The sequence below is a fragment of the Tachyglossus aculeatus genome, chromosome 11, assembly GCF_015852505.1.
Source record: "Tachyglossus aculeatus isolate mTacAcu1 chromosome 11, mTacAcu1.pri, whole genome shotgun sequence".
NCBI lineage: Eukaryota > Metazoa > Chordata > Mammalia > Monotremata > Tachyglossidae > Tachyglossus > Tachyglossus aculeatus.
In genome coordinates, this window is record NC_052076.1 from 35169136 (window position 1) to 35195410 (window position 26275).

Here is a 26275-nt window from a genome sequence, read left to right on the forward strand (position 1 = left end):
CAGGGAAGACCTCTTGGAGGAGATGTGCCTTCAATAAGTCTTTGAAGGCTGGGAGATGGATTGTTGTCGGATATGAGGAGGGAGGGCGTTCTGGGCAAGAGGTCAGTGGTGAGATAGATGAGATCAAGGTGCAGTGTCAAGGCGTATGGGACCCTGGGCTCACCTGGAGTTGGGATACCTCATCTCTGGAATGGAAACAAGCTGGACTCCAATTAATCAATCGATGAATCAATAGTAATTATTGAGCACTTGGCGCAGAGTACAATACTAAACATTTAGGGAGTCCACAGAATACAGTAGAGTTTGTAGACACAATTCCTGACCACAGAGAGTATACAGTCAAGCGAAGTAGTCTAGTGGAAAGAGCACAGGCCTGGGAATCAGAGGACCTGGGTTCTAATCCTGGCTCTGCCACTTGCCGTTTGTGGGACCTTGGGCGCTTCATGTAGCATCTTTGGGCCTCAGTTTTCTCATTTGTAAAATGGGGATTTCAATGCTTGTTCTCTCTCCTACTTAGACTGGGAGCCCTCTGTGACCCAGGAACTGTTTCCAACCTGATCATCTTGTATCTGTCCCAGAGTCTAGCACAGTGCTTAGTAAGAACTTGGAGGAGCAGCGTGGCTCAGTGGAAAGAGCACGGGCTCTGGAGTCAGAGGTCACGGGTTCAAGTCCAAGTTCCACCAACTGTCAGCTGTGTGACTTTGGGCAAGTCACTTAACTTCTCTGTGCCTCAGTTACCTCATCTGTAAAATGGGGATTAAAACTGTGAGCTCCCCGTGGGACAACCTGATCACCTTGTAACCTCCCCAGCGCTTAGAACAGTGCTTTGCACATAGTAAGCGCTTAACAAATACCATCATTATAATTATTATGAAGCTCTTGACAAATGCCACATTTAATATGATGGTGATTTCCCCTGGCATCCTCACCCTCTCTTCAATCTTTGGAGGCCCAGAGTCCCTCCTCATCCTGCTTTCTCCTGTTGTGTTGCAGAGTTATGTCATGCCCAGACCATCAGAGGGCCCCATGAGGATTTTTAGAAGATGCCCCGGGTCTTGGCGCCCCTGGTGCTCCTCCTGGCATGGCTGAGGGCTGTGTCTGGCAGTCCACACTCCCTGCGGATCGGTGAGTACCAAGCGGGCTCCCCGCTGGGGGCTTGAAGGTGGAGGGGCAGGACCACGTGGGGGGCTCAGCCGGGCATGGAGGCCATTATCCCATCCTGCCGGAACCACAGAGTATCTCTATCCCCAACTGTCCTCGGGGACACCGGTCCCCTAAACAGGGAGATTATTGTATTCTTAAAAATCTAGACCCAAGATGATTTTCGTGTGCTCAGCAAAGCCTCATACTGATGTAACTGGGACAGCTCAGCTGAGCCCAAGAAGTGGAAACGATGCCAACACTCCCTTGGGCAGAGGCGTCAGAGACACATGCTCCAAGTGTTCAGACACTTTTGAAGGGTGTGGACAGGGCAGAGGCGGAACAGTTGTCCTTCCCGACCCCAGAGCAAGGGGGGCACCTGTTGACAGTTGGTGGCAGGTTCAAAATGAAACACCTTCTGCCCCCAGTGGGTGGCAAACCCGTGGAATTCATTATCACTGGAAGGCGGGCAGAGCCAAAATATCAATAGGTTCAAGAAGTGGAATAAATCCCCAGTGGTGGACTTTGTTGGATTGCTAAAGGGAAAGGTTTGGCTTGTCGTCGGAGTGGTGAATTCCTGTCCCTGAAAAGCAGTGTGGCCTACTGGATAAAGACTGGGCCTGGGAGTCAGAAGGCCCTGGCTTCTAATCCCGGCTCTGCCACTTGTCTGCTGTGCGATCTTGGGCAAGTCACTTCACTTCTCTGTGTCTCAGTTACCTCATCTGCAAAATGGGGATTAAGCCTGTCAGCCTCATGTGGGACAGGGACTTTATCCACTCTGATTATCTTGTATCTACTGCAGCTCTTACTACAGTGCCTGGCAATAGTAAGAGCTCAAACAAATACCATTTTTTAAAAAAATTGCCACATGCTTCTTCCAGGTTTCTTCTGGGGTCCCTATCAGAGATCGGACTTTGGGCCCAGAGGACCTTGGGGTGAGCCAGGAGGCCATTGCTCATGTATTCAGGTTCGAGTGACTTCTAAGTATTCTAATAATGATTATAACTATGGTATCTGCAATGTGTGTACTAGGTGCCGAGCACTGTGCTAAATGTTAGGGTACGTGGTACACAGTCTTCTGTGAAATCCAAGTGGGCGGGCTTCTGTCTTTCTTCCTCACGATGTCTCTATGAGGCAAGGAGATTCATGGAGAGGCAGGGATTAATGTGCTTATTTTACAGGAGGAATTGAGACCCATGGAGGTTCTAATCCCAGCTACACCACATGTCTGCTGTGTGACCCTGGGCGAGTCAGTTCACTTCTCCGAGCCCCAGTTAACTCATCCGTAAAATGGAGATTAAGATTGTGATCCACATGTGGGACAGGGGCTGTGTCCAACCAGATTAATTTGTATCTACCCCAGTAGTAGTACAATGCCTGGCACATAGTAAGCACTTAACAAATATCATTTTTTTAAAAATGTGACTCGTCTACAGTCACAGCATGGAGCAGCATCTTGATCCAAGGTCTTCTAATTCCTGCATCATCCATTTGGTCCAGCCTCCTTGGGGTCACCGATGGGAGCTGGAAGAGGAATTAGAGGTGAATCAGAGGGAAGAGAAGGAGAGAAGCAGGGACTCCCCAAGGCCCCTCAACTGCTCTGTGTTTCTCAGTGGGAACAGACATTCCTCTCCAACCCTCCCCAAGAGCCACTTGTCTCCGGGAGTCCAGGCAGGGACCTATCTGTCCTCCCTGGCTTGCCCAACCCCCCTCCCCTGGGCACCCTATAAAGAGCCCAATACTTCCTGTGCCTCCTCCTTTTCTCCCCATCTTCCCACCATTCATTTAGATGGAAACTTCAAAGCCCAATTTAATTCCTTTTCGGAGCAATGCAAAACGACTCATATCCTTAAGATGCTTAATTTATAAGATCTTGTGGTTCTTAGGGACAGGCAGAGAGAGCCCATCTTCCCTCTGAGTCAGCAGAGGAAGCAGTAACTCTTCCATCTGTGCTTGTGGCTGATGAGAAGCACAAAGAGGGTGCAGTCAAAAGCTGTTGCCCCGGTGGCTCCTCATGGCTTCTGGTGGCCCCCAGTGGCTACTGGCAGCTTGCTCCCTCCAGGAAGATGGAAGGCTGGGGTGGGCCAGCGGGGTGGGTGACCAGGCCGCTCCCACAAGAATCACAAGTTGCTCCCTTTGGTGCTGGTGTACCAGGCTGGGCTGGTTTATGAGTCCTTGCCACTCTTCTCAATGGGACAGGCCCACCCCCTACCACTCTGACCAGTGGGACAGGCCCATCCCCTTGCCACTCTGCCCAGTGAGAGAGGCTCTCCCCTTGCCACTCTGCCCAGTGAGAGAGGCTCTCCCCTTGCCACTCTGCCCAATGGGACAGGCCCTTCCTCTGCCACTCTCTGTCCAGTAGGACAGGCCCTTCTCTCCCACCTTCCCTGTGCTACTAGATAGTGGGTCCAGTTTGGGGCCTGCCCAGGGTAAGCCAGGTACAACTCCAGAAAAAGGTTTGGAGAACAGTAGATGCTGATGAGATCATTTGGTGCTGCTAAATTGGGAAAGAGAGAGAACTGTCAGGGGAGACTGATGGGGGGGCCCGAGGAAAGGGGGTCAGTTCAGGAGCTCAGAATCACTTCTTCCTTGGAAAACTTCAGGAAAAGAGAAATAGCTGTCTGGCTTGAAATGTTTAGTAAGAGGTAGGGAGTTAAATTCCGGGTCCCCAGAGTGGCTGGCAGGATGCAGGCTCAAACCATCCAGGTCGACCAGACGGCCCCTCAGAGGGTGAGCCCCCTCCCGCTGAACCTGGCTAGTCTGAGACTAGCCGGCTGAGCCTTCCTGCCAACCAGTCAGTAAACTCTGCTCAGGGTTCACCAGTGAGTCCTGCAGGGTTTAGTAAGGCAGCAGCAGCATGGCCTAGTGGATAGAGCACGGGCCTGGGTGTCAGAAGGTCATGGGTTCTAATCCCAGCTCTGCCACATCTACTGTATGACCTTGGGCAAATCACTTCATTCATTCATTCATTCAATCATACTTATTGAGCGCTTACTGTGTGCAGAGCACTGTACTAAGCACTTGGGAAGTACAAGTCGGCAACATATAGAGATGGTCCCTACCCAACAGCGGGCTCACAGTCTAGAAGGGGGAGACAGACAACAAAACAAAACATATTAACAAAATAAAATAAATAGAATAAATATGTACAAATAAATAAATAGAGTATTAAATACGTACAAACATATATACATATATACAGGTGCTGTGGGGAGGGGAAGGAGGTAAGGTGAGGGGGATGGGGAGGGAAGGCGGGGGGGGATGGGGAGGCACTTCACTGTGCCTCAGTTACCTCATCTATAAAATGGGGATTGCAACTGTAAGCCTCACGTGGGACAGGTGCTGAGTCCAACCCGATTTGTTTGTATCCATCCCAGAACTCAGTACAGTACTTGGCACATAATAAGCTCTTAACGGATACCATTATTATTAAGGCCCCAGGCTGACCCCAGCTTTCTCTGTTGCCAGTTGATGCAGTAACTGTGGTTCTTGTTAAGTGTTTTCTCTGTAGTAAGCCCTGTACTAATCTGATCAGATGCTGTCGCATAGGGGGCTCCCATTCAAAGGGGGTGATAGGAAGGAAGAACATCCCCACTCGTGGTGGGGCAGACCATTTCCCCCTCATTCTTTCACATCCAGAGATAGTGGGAGGGATGGAGGTGGAAGACATGATTGTGTCTGTCTTTCCCCCCCTCAGACCCAGGCTGGCTCTGAGTCCTTCAAGCTCCCCCTTCCACTACAAGCCTAGATGGGGAGACAGGCACCACCTTTCCTGACCACCCTGCATCCCCCTCATGTGCTCTGACCTCCAGCTCTGGGAATGGCTCAGCTTTGTCCGGCCCCTTTGGGCACTGGAGGAGAGGAGTTGTGTGGCCTAGGGGAAAGTGCATAGGACTGGCAGTCAGAAGACTTGGGTTCTAATTCCTGCCCCACCACTTGCCTGCCGTATGACCTTGAGTAAGTCACTTTACTTCTCTGCACCTCAGTTTCCTCATCTGTAAAATGGGAATTAAACATCTGTTCCCCCTCACCCTTGGATGGTAAGCCCAATGAGAGACAGGGACTGTGTCTGACCCGATTGTATAATATCTCCCTTAGTGCTTAGCCCAGGGCTTGACACATAGTAAGCGCTTCACAGATACTACAGTTATTTATTATTATTAGTCCAGGAGCAAAGCATTTGGCTGATCCCTCCCAAGCTGCCTTGCCTGACAGATGATATGGATGTCTGGAAATAACTGTTTATGTTCCAAGCCCTGGGAAGGATCCACCGTTTTTCATCCACAGGTGGCGTGGGCTCAGAGATAGCGTCACGGCCTATCTCACAGCTCTCCATTTACCCTCTGATTTGGTTTTGAGTTTTGGGTAAGAGAGAGATTTAATTTATGGCCAAGGAACCACCCGCACAAATCCCCAGCATCTTCCAGCGATCTGGCTTGTGAAGAGGGTTTTTTGGTTTTTTTTGTATTTTTGTATTTTTTTTTAAATTTAGTGTTTACTTGGTGCCGTGCACTGTTTTAAGCACTGGTGTAGATACAAGCTAATCAGGTTGGACATGGTTCATTTCCCACATGGGGCTCACAGTCTTAATCCCCATTTGACAGATAAGCTAGCTGAGGCACAGAGAAGTGAAGTGACTTGCCGAAGATCACGCAGCAGACACGTGGCAGAGCCAGAATTAGAACCCAGGTCCTTTTGACTTCCAGGCCTGTACTCTATCCACTAGGCCATGCTGCCCTAACCCCACTAGCGGGCTGCCAATGGGTTCTGCTGGTCTACTCGCTCAGTCCTCGATGGTCTGGGCCTTTAAAGAGACTCCCGCCTGGGCCTTCTAGAGGGGCTCTCTGTGGCCGAGTCCATCTAATGGAAGTTCCAGGGCTGGGTGTGTGGGGCTGGGGAGGTACCCCTTGGGCAGCCTCTCTGGATCCCTTTACTACCAGTCTGTGGTAGAACCCCGCAGGGGATGGAATTCTGGGACCTGGCCCTGAAGCCCCAACTGGAAGTGAGTCTGGGTCAGATCAGATGAGACTTTGGCCTCATTTGGGGCAGTGCTGGGCTGAGACTGCACCATATGTGAGCCATGGTCCCGAGGGATGCTGGGAATTATAGTCCCAGCAGCTCTGGAAAGAACTGTGTTTTAGTGGACCAATCTTTTGTGGGGTACAGATGCAGCATGGCCTAGTGGAAGGAGCAGGGCCTGTGAGCTACAGGACCAAGATTTGAATTCCGGCTCCGCTGCTTGTCTCGGACAAAAGTCCCTTAACTACTCTGGGCCTCAGTTTTCTCATCTATACAAGGGAGATTCAATTAGCCTTTCTACCTCCCTCTTAAATTCTGAGCCTGATGTGGGACAGGGACTGTATTTGACCTGATTATCTTTTAGCAACCCCAGCACTTGGTATATTAAGGGCTGAACCAATACAATTGTTGTTCTCAGTATTCTTTGGTTTCCCACAAGGGTCTGTAACTTTGTCCACCTGGACCACTCCAATGCACCCTGTATGCATCTTAATGGGGTGAATGGGTTATCCAGCTAAGCTTGGGGGTTTTGACCTTTGCCCTTGTTGAAGCAGTTGGGCCCAGAGAGACTGAAAAGCTTTCAAGCAGCTGCATCCAGTACGGCATTTGGACTGGGAGGGTGGGCCACCAGGTGGGTCCTCTGATTGGTTGAGGAGTTCACCTGATTGACAGCTGTTGCCAGGGGATGCTTTCCACATGTCCCTCACTCCACCTAAAGCATAACCATTGCCAACTTGTACTTCCCAAGCACTTAGTACGGTGCTCTGCACACAGTAAGCACTCAATAAATACGATTGAATGAATGAATGAACTGTGGGGTAGAGAGGCAGGGCTGAGGGCTGGGGTAGGGAAAGCCAGAACTGTTACCTGTCAATCAAGCTGCAGGCTGGCAGAGCCACAACCTCAGAGGCAGAACTAGTGGCAAGGAATGCCAATTAATACCAGTCTATCCCAGATGCCACAGTGCCTGCTGTTGTCAGCTTGGCACCCAGTGTCTGCTTTGTTTCGGGCAGATTCAGGCCAGAAAATTAGGGAAAGAAAACCTCTTGTGATTGACCTGGCAGGAACAGCTCAAATCTGCTGAAAACTCTTGAGTGTTTTGCTGCAAGCTGATGCTTGTGATCTTGGAGGGGGCAAGCCAGCCCCTCTGGTCTAAAGCACAAAGTGCCTGAGTTCTCATCGTGAAAAGGGTCAAGTGCTAATTTGCATGCTATTTTACTTATCATTTACATTCTATTGTTCCACTACTTAGGAATCCCCTGTACCACTCGCTCATCTGAGTCGTCCTCCATGTGGAGATGGAGAAAGGTGTCCTGCTGTCTGCCTCTGGGCTGAGTCAGGGAAAAAGAGCTCGGGCCTGGGAGCCAGGGCACCTGGGTTCTAATCCTGGCTCTGCCACTTGCCTGCAGGGGGACCTTGGGCCAGTCACGTAACTTTTCTGGGCCTCTGTTTCCTCTTCTATAAAATGGGGATCAAATACCTGTTCTCCTTCCTCCTTCAACTGTCATCCACATGTGGGACAGGGACTGTTTCCCGCCTGACTGTCCCTTATCCATCTCATGGCTTTGCACAGTGCTTGGCGCACAGTAAGCCTTTTAACAATGACCGTAGTTGTTAGGTTGCATGTTCAACCTGGAAGAACTTCTTGTTGAGCTAAGCTTCACTGGGGTAGCCAGCCTTAAATTACTGCCTCAGGTGGTGTGTTGGCAGCAGTGGGGTTTGCTCTTGTTAAGGTTGTTGGGTGCCAGAAACTTTTTATCATATTTGTTAAGGACTTACTATATGCCAATAATAGTAATAATGATGGCATATATTAAGTTCTTACTATGTGCAAAGCACTGTTCTATGCACTGGGGAGGTTACAAGGTGATCAGGTTGTCCCACGGGGGGCTCGCAGTCTTAATCCCCATTTTACAGATGAGGTAACTGAGGCACAGAGAAGTTGTGACTTGCCCAAATCACACAGCTGACAATTGGTGGAGCTGGAATTTGAACCCATGACCTCTGACTCCAAATCTCGTGCTCTTTTCCACTGAGCCAAGCTCTGTACTAAGCACTGGGGCAGATGGCATAGTGGATAGAGTCCGGGCCTGGGAGTTAGAAGGTCATGGGTTCTAATCCTAGCTCCACCACTTGTCTGCTGTGCAACCTTGGGCAAGTCATTTTACTTCTCTGGGCCTCAGTTACCTCATCCGTGAAATGGGGATTGAGACTGTGAGCCTCATGTGGGATAGGGACTGTGTCCAACCCCATTTGCTTGTATCCACTCCAGTGCTTAGTACAGTGCCTGGCACACAGAAAGCGCTTAATAAATACCATTATTATGATTATTACAAGGTTGGATACAGTCCACATCTCAAGTGGGACTCACAGCCTTAATCCCCATTTTCGGGATGAGGTAACTGAGGCATAGAGAAGTGAATGGATGTGCCCAAGTTCACACAGTAGGGAAGTGGCAGGGCTAAGTTTAGAAGCCCAGACCCCTGACTCCAGGCCTGTGGGAGGTGGTCCTCAGTTGAGTGGACAGTGAGGCCAGATGGGCTTGGGACATTTGGTATCAGGGAGAGGCTGGTTTGGGCTAAGGAAAGATAGTTCTTCCCCTTGAGTGATTGGCCACCCTCAAGCCGAACCCCTGGCCTGGCCTGGCTGGACTGGATGGCTTTTCTGAGTAGGTGGGGGCTTTCCCTGGTCCAGGGTGCCAGGTGGGGGCAGTGAGATTGCTGCTCTGTTTGGGAAGAGGGTACGCCTCCCCTGCTTCCTTCCAACACCTCCAGCCCCTGCCAGCCTTTGTCCAGTGCCCAGCAGCAGCACCTCAGCCCAGTCCTGTTTCCCAGGCCAGTCCTGACCCCCAGCCCAACCCTGAACCCCAGTCTGGCCCTGATATAGCTATAATTCTGTTTATTGTGATGCTATTGATGTGTGTTTACTTGTTTTGATGTCCATCTCCCTCCTTGTAGACTGTGAGCCTGTTGTTGGGCAGGGATTGTCTCTGTTGCTGAATTGTACTTTCCAAGTGCTTAGTACAGTACTCTGCACACAGTAAGCACTCAATAAATACTACAATGAATTAATGAATGATCCTCCAGCCTGGCCCTGATCCACAGCCCAGCCCAGCCCCTCAGCCTGTCCCTGACCCCCTGCCCAGCCCTGGCCCAGGCCCACTGTCCAGGCCACCCAGGCCAGGGGGAAGCAGGTCCCTCTCCCAAGGATGCTCTCATGAGTTCGCTCCGCCCCTTCCCAGAACCATGGGGGCTCCAGAAGGAGAGGGAGAGAATGGCTCTTTATTTGAAAATGAGGGCCGAATGTCAATTTCCCTGTCAAAGCCAATTTGTGAAGCTGAGAACGCTAGAAGAATTAAGAGTCCTAAATGGAAAATAAGTCTATTTGGTGGAGATGAAATAGGATGTAAAGGAGCAGAGTGAGCTGTGGATCACCCCCAGCAGAGCACTGCTTTTCCTTAATGAATGGAGTTTTCATCGGCCTGTGGAACTGGGGGTCCGGCATGGGCCAATCTGGAAGGTGATCTGTGGTTGCTGAAAGAGCCCAGGCCTGGGAGTCAGAGGACCTGGGTTCTAATCCCAACTCTGCCTCTTGCCTACTCTGTGACCTTGGACAAGTCATTAAACTTCACTGAGCCTCAGTTTCCTCATATGTAAAATGATGGATTCAATACCTGTTCTCCCTCACCTCCAGATTGTCAATCCCGTGTGCACCGACTCTGCTTCCATCTTGATTAACTTACAACTTCCCCAGCACTTAGTATAATGCTTGATATATAGTAAGCACTTAACAAATACTATTCTACTTCTTCATAATAATAATAACAGTATTTGTTAAGCTCTTACTGTGTGCCAGGCACTCTACTAGGTGCTGGGGTGGATAAAAGCAAATCGGGTTGGACACAGTCCCTGTTCCGTGTGGGGCTCACAGTCCCAATTCCCAATTTACAGATGAGATAGCTGTACCACAGAGAAGTGAAAAGATTTGCCCAAAGTCACAAAGTAGGCAAATGGCAGTCAGGTTTAGAACCCATGACCTTCTGATTCTCAGGCCCATGTTCTATCCACTAAGCTAAGCAATAGCATGGCGTCCAGATTGGCTCTGACCGGGGGCTAACTCATTAGCTTTGGCAAACCAAGACTTCCCACATGGTTACAGACTGTCCATCTCCCTGAAGTGATGAGCTAGCCCCCCAGAATCCTAAGTTTGAGCCCTTCTGCAGTACCCCCCAAACCCTCCACAGCGCTTATGGACTTATCTTTAAGGCTGTTCTTTCTCCCTACCAGTAATTTATTTTAGTGCCTGGTTTTCCCCTACAGCATAAGCTCCTTGAGGGTAGGGAAGACATGTCTGTCAATTGTCCTCTCCCAAAGGCTTAGAACAGCTCTCTGCACACAGTAAGCACTCAACGAATACCATCAATCGATACTCAGGCAAGAGTCTTGGGTTTGAGATGACTTTTCCTCCTTTTTCGGGTCCCCCTCCCCACCTTCAACGGCCCTAGGGTCTGTCCAGGGCTGGAGAATACCAGACCAGATCCTGCAGCATGGCTTAATATTAATAATAATAATTTTTGACATGATCAAATAGCAATATGAAAAGCTACCAATAACAAGAGATTTTGAGTTAATGTGTTTCTGTAGAGAAGCAGCGTGGCTCAGTGGAAAGAGCACGGGCTTTGGAGTCAGAGGTCATGGGTTCAAATCCCGGCTCTGCCGATTGTCAGCTGTGTGACTTTGGGCAAGTCGCAACTTCTCTGGGCCTCAGTTATCTCATCTGTAAAATGGGGATTAAGACTTTGAGTCCCCTGTGGGACAACCTGATCACCTTGTAACCTCCCCAGTGCTTAGAACAGTGCTTTGCACATAGTAAGCGCTTTATAAATGCCATTATTATTATTATTATTATTCTGTGTGCATGTGTAAATATTTAGTTGTTTTTATGGAATGGAATTTGTCTAATGCTTACTATGTGCCAGGTTCTCTCCTAAGCACTAGGGTAGACACAAGGTAATCAGGTCCCATATGGACACATATCCACCCCAACATTTAGTACAGTGCCTGGCACATAGTAAGTGCTTAACAAATACCACAATCATTATTATAATCTTGGACCTGGGCCAGCCCAAGAGCCCAGAATGAGTCAGCCAGGGGTCTGTTGCATGGGAAAGTGTCCCTGGCCCCAGGGGGAGAAAGGCGTGTCAGGCGGGCAGATCGGCAGTGGGAAGTGCTATGGGGTCCAGGCCTGGATCTCCCCTGGTAAAGAGTCTGAAGTCTTTTCTCAATCAATCAGTCAGTCAATCAGTCAATCATTTGTATTTACAGTGCCCAGTACAGTGTTCTAAGCACTTGAGAGAGTACACTATAACAGAGGTGGTAGGTGTGTTCCCTGCCTACAAGGAACATGCAGTCTAGAGGGGGATTCCGACATTAATATTAATGTGGGGAGACAGCATGCCCTAGTGAGAACATGGGTCTATCAGCCTGGAGTCCTAGGTTCTAGTCCTGGTTCTGCCACTGTATGACCACCATGACTACTTCACTTAACTTCCCTGGATCTAAGGTTCCTCATCTGTAAAATGGGGATTCACTACCTGCCTCTCCCTATCTCTTCGATTGTGAGCCTGGGGCAGGAGCAGGGTCTGAGCTGCTGATCTTGTCACTAATCAACTCTGACACTTATCTCTGTCCTTAGCACATAGCAAGCACTAGGAGGAAGCATCATGGACTGGTGGAAAGAACCTGGCTGGGAGTTGGGAGACCTGGGTTCTAATCCTCACCTTCCTGCTCTATATAACCTTGTGCAAGTGACTTGACTTCATTGGGCCTCAGTTTCCTCATCTATAAAATAAGAATAAGGTACCTGTTCTTCCTCCTTGCAGATTGTAAACCCCGTGTGGGTCAGGGACTATGTCCAATCTGATTAATTTGTTTTTACCCCAGCACTAGCATACTGCTTGGCACTGAACAAATACTATTATTATTAATATTAATAAGCTGTAATAAATGCCATTTCTTGAGTTTATTGGTCAGCCCTTTACCCAATTGATTTAGCAAATCTGGCCACTTATTGCACTGCAGTACGCTGAAAGGGATATACAATGAGCCGAGGTTATCTCAGGCCATCTCACTTGGGCCGCAGGGCTTAGCTTGATGTGATGGCTTTATTTCAAGCTGGATTTGGGGGAGAATCTGGGCTCTGGTCAAATAACATTGTCCATTTGTATCCCTCTGCCTGTCTCCTCCCTCATCACTTGGGCAGGAGCAGTTGCTCTTAGTTTCAGAAACAGCTTGGCCTAGCCAGTCATTCAGTCAATCATATTTATTGAGTGCATACTGTGTGCAGAGCACTGTACTGAATGCTTGGGTGAGTACAATATAACATAACAGACACATTCCCTGCCCAAAATGAGTTTACAGTCTAGAGCCTAGAAGGATGCGGCACCAGAATATGGGTGTCGGGAAATGGGGTTGGGCCACCCCTAAACTGTGTGACCCTGGGCAGGTTATTCAACCTCTCTGGGCCTTGGCGTCTCCATTAATTAGATAGGAAGAGGACTACCCTCCACCCCCTTTCTGTTTGTCCCTCATAGGAGTTTTGTGAGGCTCTCAGAGGGTCACAGAGATGAGGCAGGAGGCTGTGAACTGTCATTTACCCCCTTAATAATAATAATGATGGCATTTATTCAGTTCTTACTATGTGCAAAACACTGTTCTAAGCGCTGGGGAGGATACAAGGTGATCAGATTGTCCCACGTGGGGCTCACAAGTCTTCATCCCCATTTTACAGATGAGGTAATGGAGGCACAGAGAAGTGAAGTGACTTGCTCAAAGTCACACAGCTGACAATTGGCGGAGAAAGGATTTGAACCCATGACCTCTGACTCCAAAGCCTGTGCTCTTTCCACTGAGCCATGCTGCTTCTCTGCCGGGCTCCCTGGCTCCCTTCTGCCAGGCTCCCGGCTCTGTTCCCAGGTAAGCAAATAGCAGGATGTGGAAAGGTGGCTGAGATGACCTCTGGTTCCCTGACCACAGGTCCCACATCGTCGTCTCCGTGGGCTGTTCTTTTGCTTGCTTTTGAGGGAGAAAAATAAACCCAAAATCATCCCCAGGAAGAGCCCAGAAGCCACCTTTAGACTAAAAATAACCAGTTAGGGTTGCTTGAGTTCAAGCCCTGGCCCTACCTCCCTGACTTTTATTTATAGCACTTTATTTATTAGACTCAAAATTATGTTTTACCAAGAGCCATAAAGCAAGTGGGTTTGATTGCTTCCTGCACTAATGATTGATCATATACTATTACTGCTGTTTACTCAGCTCTGTAAGTGTCAGTTCTACTCTATAGGAGGCAGGTCCAGGGAGCTTGTTGCTTCAGGGTCCTGGACGGTGACCCCTTTGGCTCAGGAGGGCCAGACGGATCTGGTGGTCGATCAATCGATCGAGCCGGAGCACAGTTCAAGCACCTACTGTGTGCAGAGCACTGTACTAAACGCATGAGAGAATAGAAGTGAGCAAGAGACTCGGGCCCTGCCCTCAAAGAGCTTCCAGTCAGAAAGAGTGCAGGAGAGAGGAACACTGTTACTTTTGTTGATAGAAGAATGAAATAATAATAATAATGGTATTTGGTAGCGTTTATTATGTGTCAGGCACTGTTTTAAGCGCTGGGGTAGATACAAGATAATCGGGGTGGACACAGTCCTGTCCCACACAGGGCTCACAGTCTTAAACCCCATTTTACAGATGATGGAACTGAGGCCCAGAGAAGTGAAGTGACTCGCCCAAGGTCACACACCAGACAAGTGGCAGAGCTGGGATTAGAACCCAAGTTGTTCTGATTCCCGGGCCTGGAGGTCTATGCACTAGGCCTCACTGCTTCTGAAAGAATGAATAAAGGGAAATAAATAAGCCTAAGTTCTGAGCATACCCAAGTGCTAACAGGTATGACCAGGAAAGGGAGAGCTTAATCGTGAAGGCTTCCTGGAGGAGGCAGGTTTTCAGGAGGACTTCTGGATGGTCCTAGAGCTGCGGGTCAGGCTGGGAGAGTCCAACCAGTAACCTCTCCATCCAGGCTGCTGGGACCAGGATTCTTATCCGCTCTCGTGCCAGAACTAGAAAGTGGGCACTCATTTCCACCCAGTGTCAGAGTGAGGGTGAAGCTTCACAGAAGGAAGAGAGGGGAACAGCATCTAGTAGAAAGAACCCTGTCTGGGAATTTAGGGACTTGGATTCTCTCCCCAGCCCGCTGTGGAACCACGGGCCCACTCATTTACCCTCTCTGGGCCTCAGGTTCCCCATCTGTAAAAATTAGCGTAACCATCCCTCCCTGCCTCCCGGAGATAAGGCAAAGGGCCAGATGAAAGTACCCTGAAAGCAGAGATGTTGGACAAAGGCACTGAGAAACAGGATGGCTCTTTAGGAGGAATCTTGTTTAGGAAATTTTGGGACAATTTTAGGTATTTTGGCCTGAGTGGAAGGGGCAGCTAGTATCAGCATGGCTATGTTTAAAGTCTTCTCTGGGACTTTGAGAAGCAGAATGGCCTAGTGGGAAGAGCACGGTTCTGGCAGTCAGAGGACCTGAGTTTTAATCCCTTTTCTGCCACTTCTTTACTATGTGACCCTGGGTAGGTCACTTGTTTTCTCCCTGCCTCTGTTCCCTCCTCTGTAAAATGGTAATCAAGATTGTGAGTCCCTTGTGGGACATGGATTGTGTCCAATTTGATTGACTTACCTTAGTACTTGGCACATGGTAAGGGCTAACAAAGACCATTAAGAAGAAGGGAATGAGTCACTTTTCTATTCTGTTCTTTCTGAGTTCCTGGTACAATGCACTGTTCAAGTGGACACAATAAATGCTACTATTAATAATAATTGTGGGTATTTCTTAAGCATTTACTATGTGCCAAGCACTGGGGTAGAGACAAGACAATCATATCGGACTCATTGCCCATCCCACATGGGCTTCCCAGTCTAAATTGTAGGGAAAGCAGGTTTTGAATTCCCATTTTACGGATGAGAAAACAGACACAGAGAAAGAGAAATGACCTGCCTGAGGTCACACAACAGAGAAGTGGCAGAAGCAGGATTAGAATCCAGGTCCTTATATTCCCAGGCCTGTGCTCTCCCCACTAGGCCACTCTAATAGGAAGGAGATGTGAGGTTTGCAGTCCTCAGTCTTTCCCAAGCAGGAAACAGTCTGGGACCAGGCTTCCTGCCGGGAAGTGGCCTCGGGGTGCTCTTCCAGCTCTCTGGACATGGGGCCAGCCAGCTGTGAGCCAGCCGGGGCTCTGAAGGAGCGGTTTTCCCTTCTGACCAGCTGGGCAGAGCCTGGAAAACTAATGGTACTGTAGAAATGTGCCCATGAGGAAGGGATTCATTTGACAGGATTGAGCCCTGTGCTGGGCGAGCCCAGGTGGTCCCCAAGACTCCGTCAGGCTTCTAATGATTTTGTCAGTGTGTTAATCCCCCGGGTGACAGACACAGCACTTTGATATCAGCAAACAAATTACGTTTCCACCCAGATTCCCCCATCTGGAGCCGGGCATGAGGGCGGAATCAATCCATCAACTTCTAATGGGGCCGGGGATTCTAGGTCGGACTGATTCATATCCGCATGTGGGGAGGCCCGGGGGTGTGGAGAGAGGCTGGGCCATGTTAGGGCAGGGAAGAATGGTGGTGGTAGTGGGGTTTTGGGGGTATTCACTGTGGGGAGAGCAGGGTTCCCCAGGATCCATCTGGATTTGGAGCCATTGTCTGCTGCATAACCAGGCGAATCACTTGACTTCTCTATGTCTAAGCTTCCTCATCTGCCAAATGGGGATTCAATGCCTGTTCTCTTTTCTTCTTCGACTGTGAGCCCTATATGGTGCAGGAACTGTGTCTAACCTGATTATTCTATATCTACCCCTGTGCTTAGCACAGTGCCTGACACATAGTAAGAGCTTAACAGACACCACAATTATTATCACTTTTACCCCGGAACAGGGGTGTGCACAGTAATTACCTGTTCTTCTGCTCCTTTAGACTTGAAACTCCGTGTGGGTTAGTGACCGTTTCTGACCTGACTGTCTTATATCTACCCCTGTGCTTAGCACACAGTAAGCTCTTAACAAATACCACCATTATTATTACTACTATTATTATTATTATCAATGGCTGAGGCAAATGAAGCAAATGGGCCCGGGAGTCAGAAGGAGCTGGGTTCTAGCCCTGGCTCCACCACTTGTCTGCCATGTAACTGTGGGAAAGTCATTTAACTTCTCTGTGCCTCAGTTACCTCATCTGCAAAATGGGGATTAAGACTTTGAGCCCCGTGTGGGACCTGATTACCTTGTATCTACCCTAGTGATCAGATTGGTACCTGACACATAGTAAGCATTTAACAAATACTAAATACGATTGATTGATTGATTGATTGAAATATTATTAAAAAACCCAAATATTTACATATGTACACAGAAACAAGTTAACACAAAATCCCTTATCAGTACCTTTTCACACTGCTATTTGATTGTCAAGGATTATTATTATTATTATTAGTGGCAGAAGCACAGTTGTCCACAGGGCTTGGATTCATGGCCACCAGGGATGCCATAGTGACCCTGCACCTTCACTTTTTTTTTTGTATGTTTTGTATTAATGGTATTAGTTAAGAGCTTACTTAGTGCCACACACTGTTCTAAGCACTGGGGTAGATACAAAGTAATCAGGTTGGACACAGTCCCTGTCCCACATAGGGCTCACAGTCTTAATCCCCATTTTACAGATGAGGTAATTGAGGCCCAGAGAATTGAACTGACTTGCCCAGGGTCACACAGCAGACAAATGGCGGAGCTAGAACTAGAACCCAGGTTCTTCAGATTCCCTGGCCTGTGCTGTATGCACTAGGCCATACTAAGCGCTTGGGAGAATATAATATGATAAAGTTGGTAGACATATTCCCTGCCCACAAGGAGCTTAGAGTCTAGAGGGGGCGAGAGACATTAAAATCAATTACGGCTATGGACATATCTCAGCATTGGGGAGAATTTATATCGTGGGAAGCAAGCAGGAAGGTGAAGCTTCCTTCCATCTGTTCCCTTCAAGCTTTTGGATCCTGGACAGCTGGACAGGCTGGGGGGGGGGGGGGGGCGGGGAGAGGAGAGGGGCAGACCAAACCATAGTCCTTAGGCCTTGGGCCGCAATCAGTGGTTGGGTGGTCCCGCTTCTTTTGCTACCCCCATGGCCCCGAGCATCACTGTAACTCATTACCCTCTCAAGGTTCTTCTCACTCCTTCTTCCCTCCACCCACCCCTGCCCAGCCATCTCACACACACACACCACACACACACACACACACACACTCTCTCTCTCTCTCTCTCTCTCTCTCTCGCTCTCTCGCTCTCTCTCCCCCCCCCCCCCCTTCTCTCTTTTATTTTAGCTTCAAGCCATTTCTTCTCCTAATAGGGTCCCAAGCCACCTGGAATTATTCTTGCCTGTCTTCTCTATGGGTCCATTGCGTATATTTATGGAGAGTTATCGTGTCCCCGTGTCCAGATTCCCTTGGGCTTTATGGGTTCTAGCCTGTAACCTTACTGTGGAGGTCAAGCTTTCTCATTCCTTTAATCATTTTTATCTCCCTGTGCTCCATCCTCTCTCCTGCTTTGGTGTCCGTGTCTCTACTTCCTAAGGAACACGGCCACAAACTTTATAACGTGTTTCCAGCGCAGCCCCGGGATTCAGCAGAGTGGGTAATAGTGATTCTCTTTGCCCCTGGGGGAATCGGGAAGGGAGGGAAGAAAAGATATCTGTTTCCACAGCCCTGCTTATGATAATAATAATTACGTCACTTACTGAATGCTTACTAAGTGCCAAGCCTTGTACTAAACCTTAGCGACATACATATGAATCAGATTGGACAGAATCCCTGTCCCACATGGGGCTCACAGCCTAAGAACTGTTGTATTGTATTCTCCCAAGCACTTAGTAAAGGTGCTCTGCATAGAGTAAATGCTCAATAAATGCGACTGAAGTAATGAATTAATTCAAGGGAGTAGGATTTAATCCCCATTTTGCAGATTAGATAACTGAGCTATGTCAGGCCTGAATATCTTGTAACTCCCCCAGTGCTTAGTACAGTGCTTAGCACATAGTAAGTGCTTAACAAATACTCAGGTATTATGATAGCATAGAGGGAAAGACAGGATCAAAGGACTGGAAATGGGAGAGTCAAGAGTAAGGAGTGGTTAGCGAGAATGCTATGGTGCTGGAAGAATCAGAGAGGCCAGGCTCAAGTCAGGCCCAGGGTCTGGACCCAAGGGACACCTCTGGTGCAGGGTCATTGGCTGGTTTTGGGGGGAAGGAGGAGTCAGTGTGTGGGCTCCTGGACTGGCTGTCAGGGCAGGGTCCCCCTCTCTGGACCCATCCTCCATGCACTTCCCCCCCTACAATGAAAGCTCGTTGTGAGCAGGGAATATGTCTGTTTATTGTTGTATTATACTTTCCCAAGCACTTAGTACACTGCTCTGCACACAGTAAGTGCTCAATAATTACGATTAATAATAATAATTGTAAGAATAATAATGGTATTAAATGCTTACTGTGTGCCGAGCACTGTTCTAAGCACTGGGATAGTTACAAGGTAATCAGGTGGTCCCACGGTGGGCTCACAAATGAATCATGAATCATGGGCTCATTAAATGAATGATTAAATTAACTTCCACGCTGGTGTCTTGCTCTGAGCAGAGTCCTTGAGTCCATTTGCCTTCAGAAAGGACAAGTAGCCACCCAGGCCCATAAAGCTCCGTAGCCTCCAGGAGTGGGTCCCCTGGCCACCTGCAGGGCCAACCCTGTCTGCTTCCTCTCCTCAGTGGCCACGGTCTGATTTCTCTGTTCCCATCCAGGTCGTTCAGAGAGTCATAAAGTAATGCCGAACCCACCTCCCCACCCCGCATTAGCCATTCAGAGAAGCCTGTCACACTGCCTGGGAGAGGGGCCTGCTGCTCCTGGATTTCTGGGGCCATTCTTCATCCCCCTCGCCCATGACATCCCCACCCACAATCTGTGTTTGCATGTCTGTGTGTGTATGTGAAATGATAATAATGATAATAACAATAATAATAAAATAATGGAACATGTTGAGTGCTTACAATGTGCCAAGCACTGTCCTAGCACTGAGGTAGATAGAAGTTAATCAGGTTGGACACAGTCTCTGTCCCACGTGGGGCTCACAATCTCAATCCCCATTTTACAGATGAGGTAACTGAGGCACAGAGAAATTAAAGTAACTTGCCTAAGGTCACATAGTGTTCATTCATTCATTCAATCGTATTTATTGAGCGCTTATTGTGTACAGAGCACTGTACTAAGCACGTGGAAAGTACAATTCGGCAGCAGATAGAGACAATCCCTGTCCAACAACGGGCTCACAGTCTAGAAGACAGCAGACAAGTGGCCGAGCCAGAGTTAGAAACCAGGTCTTTCCGGCTCCCAGGCCCATGCTCGATTCACTAGACCGCAAGGCGTGCGTGCGTGTGTTTCATTCATTCATTCAATCGTATTTATTGAGCGCTTACTGTGTGCAGAGCACTGTACTAAGCATGTTTGTATGCATTCGTGTGCAGGCACTACAGGGATCAGGGCCGAATTTATGACTACATGTGTTTATTGAGCCCGCCAGAGTGGGAAACAGGCCAAGTGTCTCTGTGTGTCTCAAGTGTCCAAGTGTCTCTTGAGTGTCTCTGTGGGACTCCAGCTCCATAAACCTGCCTGGGATTGGCTCAGAATGAGCAGTTTGGCCTCTTTTTTTCCCCTCCCAGCCCTGCCAAGAAAAGCAGCATGGCCTACTCATTCATTCATTCATTCATTCAATCATATTTATTGAGCACTTACTGTGTGCAGAGCACTATACTAAGCTCTTGGAAATTACAATGCAGCAATAGAGAGAGACAATCCCTGCCCATACCGGGCTTTCAGTCTAGAAGGGGAGAGACAGACGTCAAAACAAGTAAACAGGCATCAGTGTAAATAAATAGAAATTATAGATATATACACCTCAAAACAAGTGAGCAGGCATTAATATAAATAAATGGAATTATAGATATGTACATATATACACAGGTGCTGCTGGGAGGGGGGTAGAGCAAAGGGAGCGAGTCGGGGTGATGTGGAGTGGGGGCGGAGCTGAGGAAAAGAACATGGGCCAGGGAAGCAGAAGAACCGGGGTTCTAATCCTGACTCCGTCACTTGTCTTCTGGGTGGCCCTGGGCAAGTCACTTCACTTCTCTCTGATTCACTTACTTCATCTGTAAAGTGGGGATTAAGACTGGGAGTCCCATGCAGTACAGGGACTGTGTCCAGCCCGGTTTGCTCATCTCTACCCCAGCACTTAGTACAGTGCCTGGCACATAGTAAGCACTTAACAAATACCATAATATTATTATTATTATTACTGGGTCCTCATCAGCCCCTACCAAGAGCCAGCTGGGCTTCAAGCCAAGGGCCTGGGGTGGGCCCGCTTCTTCTAGAATCTTTACCCTCTCTCTAGGTGGATTGGCAGCAGCTGGGCCCACTTAGATGGCCAGGCACAGGCCCCCTCCCCACTCTCATTTGAGAGACAAATCAATCAATCAATGGTATTTGTTGAGCACTTACTTTGTGCAGAGCACTGTACGAAGCACTTGGGAGAGTACAATTCAATGGAATTAGCAGGCACCTTCCCTGCCCATAATGACAGATTATGGCTTCTGCATGGTCTGGTGGGAAAAGCACAGGCTTGGGAGTCAGGACACCTGGGTTCTGGCTCTTCCCCTTGCCAACTGTGTGACCTTGGGCAAGTCACTTCGCTTGTCAGTGACCTTGGTTTCTTCACCAGTTAAATGAGGATGAAATACCCGTTATCCCTTGCTCTTAGACTCAGAACCCCTTGTGGGGCACAGACTGTGTCCAAATTGATTAGTCCATATCTGTTACAGTGCTTGGCACATAGTAAAGGCTTAGCAAATATCACCGTGATTATTAGTATTATCCTGCAGCAACGCCAAGGGCCCATGGGACCTTTCGGATCTGAGGGCGTTTGAGACAGAGGCTGTCAGAAAGTCCATTTACAACCAGTCTGTGGAGATCAACGTTGAGTCCCAGCTGCAGCTGGGCCAGGAAGTGGGCTTTGGGGTGGCAGGTAACAGAGATGGCCTGGAGCGGGCTGGGTCCAGTTGTCCGATGTGTTCTGAAGCCTCACCCAATGCTTTCATGGCCCAAGCAAATGTGTGGTCATCATCCTGGGCCTCCTGGTTGGCTAAAGCCTGGGCCAGCGGAGCACTGACCGGGGTTTGGCGGATGGCTGCCTGCCAGTGGCACTGAGTGAGCCATGTGGACCATCATTGCAAGCGGCCCAGAATGACCAATCAGAGCTGCTCCCGTGGGTTAAACCCAGCTTCACCTGGCTCCCACGGGCATCCTGCTGAGAGCAGACACATCCTGTGCCCCTTCCCCACCCACCCACAAGCCACTTCCAGTGGGAGACCTGTAGGGCTTGTAGCCACTGAAGAGCTGAGGGCTGGGACTTGTAGCCATTGAAGAGCTGAGAGCTGGGACTTCTCCTGTAAATGACAATACAGCTAACAAGATCTAATTGGCTATTAAAGGAAAAAGCCACCCTGCAGCCTAATTAACCCTGGGAGTTAGGAACGGAACAATAATCTCTGCAGGGGCTTAGTGTGTGCCGTGTGTGCGGCTGCTGCTGTTTGGATGTGTGTGTTGTGGATGTGTGTCTAGACAGACCCTCCCCGTCACCCCCAACTGGATCTGGCTGCCGCCACAGTAAAGACAAGGTCAGCGAGGTCCAGTTCAACCAGGCGGGGAGTCGGGGCTGGGGAGGTTGTAGTGGGGCTGACAGGAAGAGATGCTTAGGAGCTTATTGTTCAGATCATAGCCAGGCAGTCTGTCAATTCGCATCTTTTACTTTGGCATCAACCCCTTGGGCGTTTCCAGTTCTGACCTTGTCAATCGGTGCCCACCCCTACTGGTGGTCCAGGGGCCGCCATGGCAGGGGGTGGGAGAGACAGAGGGTGAGCTCAATGAGCATCTGCTGGGTGCCATGCACCAGACAGGGCTCTCGGGAATGGAAGCCAGATCCATGATCCCTGCCCTCTGGGAGCGTGCTGTCCAAGGGAGTGGTGGGCAGACAGAAATGATTGGCAAATAGAAGTGGCATGAAGAAAAAGAAGGATAAGAGAAGGGGTGTTACTGCCAGGGGGCTGGGGGGGCTTTTCTCTTCTCTCTCAGAGGGAGGCTTAGTCACTGGAGCTACAACTGGGCCACTCTGAGCTGGCAGCAGGAAGGACTGGGCAGTTCAGAGGAGGTCAAGGTAGGAGACAGGGAAATGTTTGCTTGGTTCTCTAGACTGTAAAATTTTTGTGGGCAGGCAACCTGTCTACCAACTCTGCTGTACTCTCACAAGTGCTTAGTGCAGTGCTCTGGGAAAGCATCTCGGTTCTCAGAGCTCAAGACTTCCTCACCCTAGGCATCAGATTTTTCTTCTCTCTCACTTTCAACCGTCTCTTTCCCTTCACCCTCAAATCCAGGCCTTCTCCTTTCCAATCGGTCCCTAGAATTCCTACTGGCCACCCTAGAAAGCCACTTGGCTTGTCTCCACTGAACTCCTGGGCAGCCACAAGAACACAGTTCGCCCTTGCCCCCTTCAGCCCCCACTAGAGGCTAAACAGACCCAGCCCTTCAGTCTTTGACTCCTGGTGCCCAGCCAACCTCTGACCCCTCATGGCACCATGGAGGAGATCTGAGAATGGACACCATCCTCATCGGGCAGAGTCTGCCTCATCCCCACCTCCACTGACTCATTTACCCCTGTCTGGCACTGCCAGGTTCCAGCCCCATCCAACTGCCCTCACCCCCACACTGAGTGACACATTGCCCCCTCAGAGCCTGAGGCTGCCACTGCCTCCATCCAGCCAAGCAGGCCTGCGGCAGCCCAACCAGTCTGGCTTTGACTCAGCTGGGCCCCCGACTGGGATGTGGTCCCAGTCCTGGACCGTCTGAGGGGGAGGGGGTTGAGGAGAGACAGGGTCTCTGATGCCCTGGCATCAGGATAGAGAGACCAGGCTTGCTTCTCCAAGCAGAGTAGCTCAGAGTTGGATGGGACCAGCTGTGGGGTCCTAGACAGAGAGGGTTTGTGAACAAGGGGTTGGCTACAGGTGAGATGAGAAGCAGTGTGGCTCAATGGAAAGAGCACGGGCTTTGGATTCAGAGGTCATGGGTTCAAATCCCAGCTCTGCCAACTGTCAGCTGTGTGACTTTGGGCAAGTCACTTAACTTCTCTGTGCTTCAGTTACCTCATCTGTAAAATGGGGATCAAGACTGTGAACCCCCAGTGGGACAACCTGATCACCTGTGCCCTTCCCAGCGCTTAGAACAGTGCTTTGCACAGAGTAAGTGCTTAATAAATGCCATTATTATTATTATTATTATTAGAGAGAGGCCCAGGTTGGGTGCCTCAGAATCGAACGTGAAGACTTTCTGCTTGTTGCCGAGAGGGATGTGGTGCCCAAGGTGGGCCGGCCTTTCTCTGCCTGCAGGGTACAGGCGCCATGCCAGCCTCATTAGCTGCCAGGTTTGAGCTTGTTTGCTGCAAATCACCGTGTTAACACGGTCTCCTCCCGGGTTCTGACAGAGACACCAGGTCTCCTCCCAATCGAATCTTCCCCGCCCCCTCTGATCCCAGAGGATTGGGCCCTGCACAATCCCCACCAGCCTGTCTGTTCCCTAGCCAACAGCCCCCACCCTGTCCAGACATCTTTTTTTATGGTATTTATTAAGTGCCTTCTATTTGCCAGGCACTGTACTAAGTGCTGGGGTAGATACAAGCTAATCAGATTGGCCTCAGTCCACGTCCCACGCTGGGCTCACAGTCTTAATCCCCATTTTACAGATGAGGGACCTGAGGCATGGAGAAGTGAAGTGACTAGGCCAAGGTCACACAGCAGACAAGTGGCAGAGTCTATTCTAATTCTATTTTAATCATATTTATTGAGCGCTTATTGTGTGCAGAGCACTGTACTAAGCACTTGGGAGAGTACACTATAACAATAAACAGATTCCCTGCTCACAACAAGTTTATAGTCTAGAGGGGGGGACAGACATTAATATAAATAAATTACAGATATAGAAATAAATAAATCACAGATAAAGTCATTCATTCATTCAATCGTATTTATTGAGCACTTACTGTGTGTAAAGCACTGTACTGAATGCTTGGGAGAATACAATATAATAACAGACACATTCCTGCCCACAACGAGCTCACAGTCTAGTCTAGTCTAAATAAATTATAAATTATAGTAAATTATAGATATGACTCAAGGCCTGTGCTCTATCCACTATCCACTAGGTCATGCTGTGTTGGAGGAGGGCATGCAGAGTCCACTCTGTGCCTGGGGAGCAGACTCCCTCTGAGGAATGAGAAATTCACCTGGGCACCCAGGGACAAACGTAGAAGTCCGCTCGGAGCTGTTGGGCCCACAGGTCCACCGTCAGAGCATCCACTGTCAGAGCACGGAGCCGCCATGGCCTCTCAGGGGGCCTGTCAGCTCCCCTCAGTCAATCAATAAATGGTCTTTATTGAGTGCTTACTGTGTGCAGAGCAATATAGTAAGCGCCTGGGGGAGTACAGTATTACAGAGTTGGTACACAGGGTCCCTGCCCATGAGCTTACAGTCTAATGCATGTCGGGGCAGGGAGAGGTGACGTTTAACCGGAAAGTCCCTTGATGCCCAGCTAGGCAGCAGACCCAAATCGGGGCTGGGGGCCCAGAACCATCTCTGGTGAGTGTTTCAATTGGCGGGGGTTGGGGAGATTTACCCAGGAGATGTTAAATATTAATGGTGGCAGTGGCATGGGAAAACATGAGTTATAAAATGCCCTTTTGAGGGGCTTTAGTGTTAACTCTGGCAGTGCCTCTGGGCTGAGCTGGGAGAGAATATGCTTGTAACTTTATGCTGAGGTCACCAGAGTTGGGGAGCTGGCCTCTTGTACCTCCATCCCTGGGGACCTGTCAATGAAAAGAGAGAGACAGAAATAGAGAGACAGAGGGAGAGATGGAGTGAGGGAGACAGAGAAAGAAAAGGAAGGAGGGAAAGGGAGAGAGAAAAGGGAGTGGGGGAGTGAGAGAAAGAGAAAAGGGAGTGGGGGAGTGAGAGAAAGAGAAAAGGGAGTGGGGGAGTGAGAGAAAAGGAGGGAGGGAGAGAAAGAGAGAAAAGGGAGTGGGAGAGAGAGAGAAAAGGGAATGGGAGAGTAAGAGAAAAAGAGAACTCCTCCACTCCAGAATGACCCTCCTGAATGAGAACCTGGGCAGGCCGGAGGTCTGGCAGACATTGGCAGGGTTTAGCGGGTGGCTTCGTTTCTCTCGGACTGAGCTGGGGCTCTGGACCAGAGCCTTTGGCTGTGACTGAGTTCCAAGATAATTCACACCCATCCTTTTGACAAGCTCCTGCTGGGAAAATTACCTCCCACCCCACCCCACCTCCTTTCTGCTTCCCTCAGAATTCCCTCAACATGTCCCTGGTGAGATATGTCCTAAGCACTGACCTGTCACACCCCAGAATCAGCTGCATTTTAGCAGCAGGTGGCTCAGTCCCGATAAAACACAGCCTGGTGTATGTGGGCGGTGGGAGTGGGGAGGGTGTAAAGGAGCATCAGCTCCAAGGCATGAACAGGGCTGAAGTGTCTTCCCCTTCCCTCACCCGCCAAGCCAAGTGATTGCTGTTTGTGCAGAGGACACGGATGGAACTAAAAGTTGGTGTTGCCAGGAGGTTCCCATGAGGCCTTCTAGTATAGAATCATCTCCTCCCCAATTCGACTCCCTTCTCCATATTTCACTGCTGCCTAGGGATGGCAGGGAGGGGAAGGGAGGAAAAGGAGAAGGAAGAGGAGGCGGGAGTTTAAGAGGAGAAAGGGAGTTTGGCAGGGTGAGGTGAGTGATAATGAGATAATTGGTGCTGAATTGTACTTTCCAAGCACTCATTGCAGTGCTCTGCACACAGTAAGCACTCAATAAATATGATTGAATGAAAGAATGAGAGGGTCATCTGCTCTTCCATAGTTTGTTATTGTTGTTGTTGTCCTCCTATGCT

At 49.4% G+C, this 26275-nt stretch overlaps 1 protein-coding gene across 1 annotated transcript in view; it reads left to right on the plus strand.

Annotated features, from left to right (window-relative positions):
- The window catches only part of GRIK4 (glutamate ionotropic receptor kainate type subunit 4), a 232778-nt gene that overhangs the window by 59802 nt on the left and 146701 nt on the right, over positions 1-26275 (plus strand). Inside the window, 1 exon segment of the mRNA XM_038753600.1 lies at positions 994-1125. Coding sequence (XP_038609528.1) covers positions 1044-1125 — 82 coding nt within the window. The 5' untranslated portion in view covers positions 994-1043.